This window comes from Trifolium pratense, linkage group LG1, assembly GCF_020283565.1.
Source record: "Trifolium pratense cultivar HEN17-A07 linkage group LG1, ARS_RC_1.1, whole genome shotgun sequence".
NCBI lineage: Eukaryota > Viridiplantae > Streptophyta > Magnoliopsida > Fabales > Fabaceae > Trifolium > Trifolium pratense.
This window is the reverse complement of record NC_060059.1, coordinates 17,419,121-17,428,589: the sequence shown is the minus strand read 5'-3', so window position 1 is coordinate 17,428,589 and position 9,469 is coordinate 17,419,121. Positions and strand designations below refer to the sequence as shown.

Sequence of the window (9,469 nt, the reverse complement as noted above, 5' to 3'; positions counted from 1 at the left end):
TCCGGATAAATATTTGTAAAGTAAACTAACTGAGAACATACCTCCATTGACATAGTGACATCTCCACTCATCCTCGACATTGGAAAGTTGGATGGGGGTCAACACTTCCAACAACGCATTTTGAAGCTCCTCACTACAAGAAAACATAATATTACTGACCAAACTTATTGAGGGCTTTTAGCCCTCAGTAATGCATTTGTGGGTTATTGAAGGCTAGGAGCCGTCAGTATTGCTTCTTGAAGAACGAAATAATTTAAAACGGTACTATTACGCATTAGTGACGGTGTCAGGCCGTCAGTAATGCATGCGAAATTAAGACGGTGCCAGGCCGTCAGTAAATATATAGCCGTTGCGCAATTAAGACGGTCCTGGGCCGTCAGTAATGCAGACAGCAATTACGACGGTCCCAGGCCGTCAGTAATGTTATGAACCGTTGCGCAATTAAGACGGATTATGGCCGTCAGTAATGCGTATTTGAATTTTAAATTCCAACGGTTGTATATTACTACTCCTATATATTACTACTCCTTCACTTCATTTTTTCATTTCCATTCTCTCTCTAAATTTTCTCTAACTTCTCTCTTAAATTTTCTCTAATTTCATACTTTCAACTTAATCTCCATACAAAAAGTGGTAAGTGTTTGTGTTTTACTTTTACGAATTTAAAATTTTTGTTTTGTTATTTAAATGTATATGTTCTAATATTTGTTGTTTACCATTTTTAATAGCAAGTCTTATTCTCGTGAGGAGCGGAGTTCGTGGGCTAGGTGCGCGCCAAGTAAGAATCTACTCGGCACCCAAGTAAGTAACGTAATTTTAATTTATATAGTGATAGTTTTTTTTTACCGTATACTTAGTAATAGTTATTAATTAATACTTTGTAATTTGTTACTAATATTTTCTTATCACTATGTATAAAAGTTATTTTTTTTGTAAAAAAAATTAAAAAAATATATTTAATTTTGTTTATTTCGAAAACAGAATTATTTTTTTTAAATAAGTATTTTTTTTTTCAAAAAAACAGTATATTTATATTCTTTTTTTAAAAAACGAAATTTTTAAAAAAAAAATTTAAAAAAGAAATTTTTTAACAGTTTGTGTATTTTTAAAAAAGTAATGTAATTTTCATATCTCCATCTAAAAAGTGGTAAGTGTTTGTGTTTTACTTTTAAAGTTAAAATTTTTATTTTGTTATTTAAATGTATATGTTCTAATATTTTGTTGTTTACAATTTTTATTAGCAAATTCTCGTGGTCATCGGAGGTCGTGGGTTAGGAGCGGAGTTTGTGGTTAGGAGCGCGCACCAAGTAAGACTCTACCCGGCACCCAAGTAAGTAATATATGTAATTTTAATTTATAATATTTAGTGATAGTTTTATTTTTACCGTACACTTAGAAATAGTTACTAGCATTTTATTATTACTATGTATTTAAAAAAAGAAAAACAATTATATTTTAAAAAATTATAATATATATGTTAAAAAGTCGGTAGTTTTGTCAACTAAAAAACTTAGTATTTTTTAGATTTAATAAACCATAAACTTTAAAAATAAAATGTTAAAAGTTTATATGTTATTGTTGAGTAGACATATATATATGTCCAAAATACTTTTGAAAAATAAAGTAATAAATTTAATACATATATTGATCTAATTATATATTAATTAAACTACGCAGATATGGATTTTACCAATCGTAATTGGATGTACGATAGACATAATCCTGGAAAGAGGGGCCGGGTTAAAGAGGAATTTAAAATAGGGGTCGAAATGTTTATCAATACAGTAAAATATAATGACATTGTGATACGTGAAGGGGGAATTAGATGTCCGTGTGTACTTTGTCGATGTACAAGAATACGGAGCGAAGATGAAATTAGGTCTCATTTATATAAAAAGGGATTCCAACCTAATTATTGGGTTTGGTCAAGTCATGGCGAGGGATGTTCCACGACTGTTCCCGTGAATCAAAATCGTGCTTCAAGCAGTGTTTTTCAGCCCGTTGTTGTTCCCGAATATTATCATCAGCATTATGATCCGTTTAATGAGATGGACAATATGATAACTAATGCCCTTGGGTTTAATACGCCGATTTATGTGTCAAATGATGTCGACGACCCTGCTGATGATGAATATGACGCTGATGTTAACGTCGAGAGACCAAATGAGGAAGCCCAGCGATTTTTTGATCTTTTGAAAGAGACAAATACACCGTTGTGTGAAGGCTCTCGAGACTCAAAGTTAACGGTGTGTATTAGACTTTTGGGTATCAAGTCTGAATGTCTTGTTTCAGAATACACCATGGACTTGATAACGAAACTGATGTTGGATATAACAATAGACCGTCCTCTTGATTTGCCAAAAAATTATTACGAAGCAAGACAATTGGTTGCAAAGTTAGGACTCGGAGCGAAGAGAATTGACTGTTGTGTTAACGGGTGTATGTTGTACTATAGCAACGAATTTGTCATATATTTTTTTATTATAGATGAATCCAGATGAAGAAAATTTCGATGATGACAATGTCGATGATGACATTGATGATGTTCCACCACCACCGGGTGTCGGACGCGGAGGACGCGGACGCGGTGGACGTAGACGTAGATTACCCCGCCGCGTTGTTCGGAATCGATGGTTGGAGGGTATGCCCAAGTCTCGAACCGTAGATGGTGTCGAAGAGGAGTACGGCTCCTACGACGACGATGATGACCACGAGGACGAGGAAATTGCCGATATTGCACTTCTAGCTCCTCAAAATGAATTGTTGGTTGACCGGTATGGTAGACCCATCATCATGCCATATACCGCCACAGAGTAAGTTAATTATTATTAAGAATTTGTGTTTAATAAATTAATTGGATATATATGATTATTATTCTTAACTAATATATATATATATATATATATTGTGCAGTTTGCAACCCCAAAATCCGGCGAATAAGGCAATCAATAATGCATTGAAATCCAAATTCCAGGCTCCATATCTCAACTGGACGGAGGTCAGGGCAGATGAGCGTGGATATCAACAATTTTGGAATGGCTTCAGGGTACGTTTTTATTTATAATTAATTTTTTATCCAATCAATTTTGTTACTAAACATATATTTACTAATTTATTAACAATTTTTCTTTATTTTTCGTAGTCGCAAGTAACTTGGCTAAATCACCACACAGCGGCTATTGAGGCTATATTCAACAGAAAAGCCACCAAGCGTCTGTCAACCTTACTTTTTGAAGCGCGGAAAAAGATTAAAAAGGATCCTTCAAAGCCACCACTTTGGCTCGCTGGTAACTCATACCCTATGTTGTGCCTCAGATGGGAAGAGGAAGAGTATAAGGCAAAGTGTATAAAGAACAAAGCCAACAGAAATACCGATGAAGCCAATCGTGCGTGCGTACACTCTGGAGGGTCGAAATCTGCCGGAACGCTTCGTCTTGAGTTCATTCAACAATTTGGTCGTCCACCCACCTTTATGGAAATGAATGACATGATGCACAAGTATGCAGATTCCGGTGAATGGACGGGGGCAAGGGCGCAAGAAGTTTCGGTAAGTATTTATATATATTATTTATTATTTATTTCTTATAACATTATTTTTTAAACATTATAATTATTTTTAATATTATAATTAATTAATTATAATTATTTTTTAATTTATTGTAGAGGTTGACGCAAATTTGGGCTGAAGAATATAATGCAAGCCAACTACGACTACCACCTCATAGGCGAGATAATGAGGAGGTTCGTCGAAACAAGCTGTCATTGGCTTTTGTTAAGAATGCTGGTGGTGCGACTCGAGGTCGCAAATTCGCTGCTGGGTGTACATCTTCTTTATATGCAAGTGACCCAACTGGTTTGAGAGATGTCACTTACACATCTTCATCTTCATCTAGTACAGGACGCTCTCGTCCAGCTCAAAGAGAGGAAACCGATGATGAGTATGAAGCGCGAATGAGGGCCACGTATCGGGAAGAATTCCGCGAAGAGTACGAAGCAACATTTAATGAGCGGGTGGACCAACGGGTCCAACATGTATTGCAGGAATTCTTTGCGCAGCAGAGGGCGCCGGCGCCGGCGGGGGTTGGATCATCATCTCAGGGATCGGCACGACAAAATCAAAATGCCGGTGAACAAGAATATCGACCGGATTTGAATAGCATGGTCAATTTGAATCAGCTGCCGGAGTACCGAGAGGGTGATCCAGTACTGAGTATGAGCATAGAGGATATGAGTCAAATGCTTAATGAACCAATTCATTTACAATTTTTTGATCCTGTTGGGCAAACAAGTGGAAGCAGTAGTGGCGGAAGCGGTAGAAATAATCAACAAACTGCTTTCACCGAATACCATCGACAGAGATCATCAAATCCATATCAACAATACTTCATAATCCCACATGACAACCCCAATCAACCCCAAGACAACTTCTTCCCAAATCAAGCCAGCTTTGATCCCAATCAAGCCCCAATTAACTTCGTTCATAGGCCTGTGGCACGACCTCCGCGAACGTCACTCCCCGGAGTCGTAATAAATGAGGGAGGTAGAGGCCGAGGCCGAGGAAGGTCGCGTCAGCCAACATACAGTGGCAAGGGGAAGCGACCACTATATCAGCCGCCTGACCAACCTTGATGTGTAATTTTAATAATCTGTTGTTGATTTAATTATTTGTATAACATAACGACAATTTATATTATGTTTAATTGTTTTCTTTTTGTAATGACAATATTATCATTATGTTTAATTATGCTTATGTTAAGTATTTTTATTATGCTTTTTATTAAATTTTAATATTTTTTTGTAAAAATAAAATTATATTTAATATTTTTTAATTATTTATTATGCAGTATATTTTTTAAAAAAAACTAAATTATTAAAACTAGAATTTTTTTTAAAAAAATTAATAATTTAATTATTTAAAAATCAATATTAATATTGATTTTTAAATAATTAAATTATTAATTTTTCTTTTAATACGTTAACATTACTGACGGCTGCAGGCCGTCACAAATGTAAAAGCAATACTGATGGCTGCAGGCCGTCACAAATGAGTAAGTCTTTTGATTGTGACCGTTGGGCATTATTGACGGCTCCAGGCCGTCAGTAACGTTATTGACGGTCCTGGGCCGTCAGTAAACATTACTGGCGAGCTAATTGCAGAGGGCCCAAGGCCGTCAGTAATGCATGCATTTTAGACGAAATTTGTGCATTACTGAGGGCTTTTGGCCGCCAGTAAATGCATGTTTTCTTGTAGTGCCTCCTCCCACACAAAGAGATTGCGCCTCCACCTTACCTCCCACTCCCAACACCCCGAGACCCACCTACCAACCTCCAACACACTACTCTCTTTATGGACCGAAATTAGAAAGAAGCGTGGAAAAACCTCCTTCAATGGTTGAGGTCCCAACCAAGAATCATGCCAAAAACTAGTAGTACCTCCATTACCAATTTTTTTGAAAAACATTCCATGGATGTGATCCACCCCGACAACCATCCCAAAACTCATAAGATCATTCCACCATGGTGAAACTTTGGCCGACGGCAATGTCCTAGACATCCAAACCGTTCCAACCTCTCCACTCCCATACTTGTCCCGGAGAACATTCTTCCAAATTGATTCATCCTCCGAAAGTAGTCTCCATTTCCATTTGGCTAAAAGGGAAATATTCATTATGCGCAAATCTTTCACCCCAAGACCGCCCTCCTTTTTTGATCTACATACATCAAGCCAATTAACCCATGAAATTTTTGATGCACCAGCCGCCCCTCCCCAAAGAAACCTCCTTTGCAAGTGGATAATCTTCTTCCACACCCCCACCGGCATTTTAAATAAAGAGAGATAGAAAATAGGAATTTCCGCCAAAACCAAATTTAGTAACACAACTCGACCCCAGAGACTTACATATTTATTTTTCCACGAAGCAAGTCTTTTTTGGAGCACTTCAATTACCGGATTCCATGTAGACACGCGCCTAGGATTTGCCCCCACCGGGAGCCCAAGATAAATAAACGGCAAACTTCCAATCTTGTATTTAAGGAAAGCCGTCGCCGAATTAATAAAGCCATCTCCCACATTAATTCCAAAGAGCTTACTCTTAAAAAAATTGACTTTAAGTCTGGAGATAAGTTCAAACCACCTCAAAATTGCCTTAATAGTCCAAAGATTCTCAACACATTCACATTCCTCCCCAACAAAGAGCGTATCATCGGCATATTGTAGGTGAGACATAATTACACCCGAATTACTAATTTGAATACCTTTAAAATATCCAAGATTAACCGTATTCTTCATAAGGGCTCTAAGAACTTCCGCCACTAGGTTAAACAAGAATGGTGCAAGAGGGTCCCCTTGCTTAAGCCCCTTAGAAATGTCAACTTGTTCCGTTGGACTTCCATTAACCAACACTGATAGACTTCCCGCAAACACACATGCTCTAATCCAACTCCTCCATTTTTCACCAAAACCAAACCCCCGTAACATGTAGTCCAAGAAGCTCCAACTAACCGAGTCATAAGCCTTCTCAAAGTCCACTTTGAATATTAAACACTCTTTCTTTCTCTTTTTTTTCTTTTCACCCAATCAACTACTTCATTAATTGCAAGAACCACCTACCACCCGTGATAGTAGCCCACCCCGCCACCACCACTTCACTGAACCCCTTAGACTTTAGCCAATGATTATTGAAACGGAAAGGTTTTGGACCCCAATCAAAGTTAGAATACCTAAGTATAATTGGACCATGATCCGAGACATCCCTTGCAAGAGCTCATAGTGTCACATCACCCCACTCCATCAACCAATTCAACGACACATGAATCCGATCTAATCTACTCATACACGCCCCATTCGGTTGTACCCAAGTAAATTGTCTACCAAGAAGTGGAAGATCACATAAACCTAGCCTTTGGATGAATAGGTTAAACCAATTAGAGTCCTCAATACTCACCGAACTTGGTTGCAACGAGCCACTCCTTTTTCTTTCCTCCGGAGCCCTCACCGAATTGAACTCCCCACCACACACCATAATTCGGCCTCCTCCTCATACTTTGCCACAAGAATATCCACCCAAAGTCTTTTCTTATCCAACAAGTCACAAGGAGCGTACACATTCAAAATAATGCACCTCTATGAACCCCCCCACTCCAAGCACACACCTAAGAAGCCCCGGCCATGGAAAGATTTTACGAACGTTCCCTTAGCCGAGTTGTAACACCCAAATTTTTAGAATTAGTTGATTAATATTTTTTTTTATTATTAGAAGTTGCTTGTGTTGATTGATGTGTGGTTATTTAATTATTTTGATGTGTTAAATAATTAATCATTGGGAAAATAAATGAGTAGAATGATGTTGGTGAACTAAAATAAAATTAAAAGAATGAGTAGAATGATGTTGGTGAACTAAAATAAAATTAAAAGAAAAGAAGTAGAAAATAAAATAAAGAGGTGTTGGGAGCATAGAGGGGGTGTAGATAGGAAAATGGTAGAGAAAGGAATAAAGAAGAAGAAACACAATTTTAATTCACATTAAATCATTTTAATATTAATAATAATAATAATAATAATAATGTTATTGTCCCTTGAAATTAAATGGTTTAAAGGGTGGTGAAGTTAGAAAGAGTTAGCATACTGATACAAACAAAAGAAAACAAAACACAAAAAAATAGTGCTAGGGGGTGAGAGAAAAGAGAAAGAGCTCATGGGAGAGTGAAGAGAAGCAGAGGAAGGAAAAACTTAACCTTAATTTAGGGAGTTCACTGCAATCCAAGTAAGGGAGCTTTATACTCTTGAAACTCTGAATATAGGCATACATGCTCTATTTATTACTATGTGTGTGCTTTAAGTTGTTATTCTTATGCTTCATTTTTCTCGGTCATGTGATGTTGCCATTGCCGTGTTGTTGTTGTTGTCGTCGTGTGATGTTTTGAATCCTTTTCTTGTTCATGAGGTTGTGATGTATGAATTTGGTGTACATGATGCGGTGTTTTGATTCTATAGTTGCACCTTGAATTCATGTCTGAAAAATGTGTAGAATATCCTTTGATTTTGTTTCGAAATTCTGAGTTGAAGGGTTGTGTTGGTCATGAGTGACTTTTTAAAAATAAAGTTCCAAAAACTTTGATTATTTTCGGACTGAATGATTTGGATTTTTTTTAAAAAAAAAACGTTTTTGAAATATTCTAAATTGCCATAAACGATTCTGCAAGATGTTTAAACCTCTGAGAATTTATTTTGGGTCGTCCAGCTACGAATTTGAAAGAGCCAGAACGGGTATGCTTCAAAGTGTGCGTATGAACTTTTATTTCTAAACATGTTATTTAATCGTCGATTTTACAAACTAATACCGGGAACCTTCCTAAAATTGAACGATGATTAAAACGGTATAAGTTTCGTCGTCTATCATTTAGAAATGAGAGAGAACGAATCGGGTCGAAAATCGGGTCGAACGACCCATGTTGCAGGAAAACGGGTGAAGGAGATGAACAGTAGCGAGGTGGCTTCGCCCACTCGCGCGTCAGGCGCGTGAGAGCTCATGGAGGATCCATTTTTAAAAATAGTAAATAATTTTCTTGAAATTTTGGTACCTCTTTAGGAATTTTTGGACACTCGTAGCTATTTTTAATTAATTATTTGGAGTAAAAAGATGATTAAAAATATTACAATTTCGTGAAAATTTCTCAAAATTTTATGCACAGTATTTTGAATATTTTAGAACCCTCTAGTGTATCTCACTCTACCTTGTTTTATATAATCTTAAGGATTTGAATTTATTTCACAATTGTTATTAATTAAATTGATTTAAAATTCATATGTTTCGTTGATAAACTAAACCGAGTTAAATTGGGTTAATGGTTATGTTAAAGACGAGTAATAAGTTGTTGTCCTGAGAAGGGTGAAAGACTAATTGGGTTATTAAATTTTAGTTGGCGTTGTAATCGAAGTTGCTAATAATTGTTGTATATCGACGTTGTTTTAAGTCGTTGCTCATTGATAGTAATTGTGTTGTTTGAATTGTTGTTTTGTTGAATAACGATGTTGAGCTACGTGGTTATAACGATGATGAATTATCTATTTTAATGATGTTGGAGTTGTGCCGAAATTATGATGTTGTAATTGTTGTTGTTGTAGTTGCTTATGGACGTTGTTTATTGATGTTGTTATAATGATGATGAAGTTGTCTATCGAAGTTGTTAAATTATGTTTTCTATTGACGTTGCTTATTATAACATGACATGCATTCATTCATGTGTCCAATGACGTTTCTTATTGAAGTTGTATAAATGATGTTGAAAATGATGTTACCTAATGAAGTTGAAAATGACGTTGTTTATAATGATGTTGATCCTCCATGATGTAAAACTTGAAATGAGGTTGTTATTGGTACCACATGCATGTAGCGAGTCTAGGCGCATTGCATGCATTTTAATTATATTTGTTCATTTAAATGTTGTTATTGATTTCTCTTTATTTAAT

General features: G+C 36.2%; 1 protein-coding gene across 1 annotated transcript; it reads left to right on the top strand.

The window, feature by feature from the left end:
* Nucleotides 1–2,048: 2,048 nt before the first annotated feature.
* On the top strand, nt 2,049–4,757 carry LOC123889391. The gene is made up of 5 exons (XM_045938712.1): nt 2,049–2,387; nt 2,488–2,813; nt 2,914–3,046; nt 3,143–3,547; nt 3,664–4,757. The coding sequence occupies exons 1-5, from the start codon at nt 2,049–2,051 to the stop codon at nt 4,627–4,629; spliced, it is 2,169 nt and encodes a 722-aa protein (XP_045794668.1). The 3' UTR covers nt 4,630–4,757.
* The last annotated feature ends 4,712 nt before the right edge of the window (nt 4,758–9,469 follow it).

Coding starts and splice junctions, on each gene's coding strand:
- LOC123889391 (XM_045938712.1), top strand. CDS start 2,049: ATGGACAATATGATAACTAATGCCCTTGGGTTTAATACGCCGATTTAT. Junction 2,388..2,487: donor ATTACGAAGCAAGACAATTG/GTTGCAAAGTTA, acceptor TTTTTATTATAG/ATGAATCCAGATGAAGAAAA. Junction 3,047..3,142: donor AATTTTGGAATGGCTTCAGG/GTACGTTTTTAT, acceptor TATTTTTCGTAG/TCGCAAGTAACTTGGCTAAA.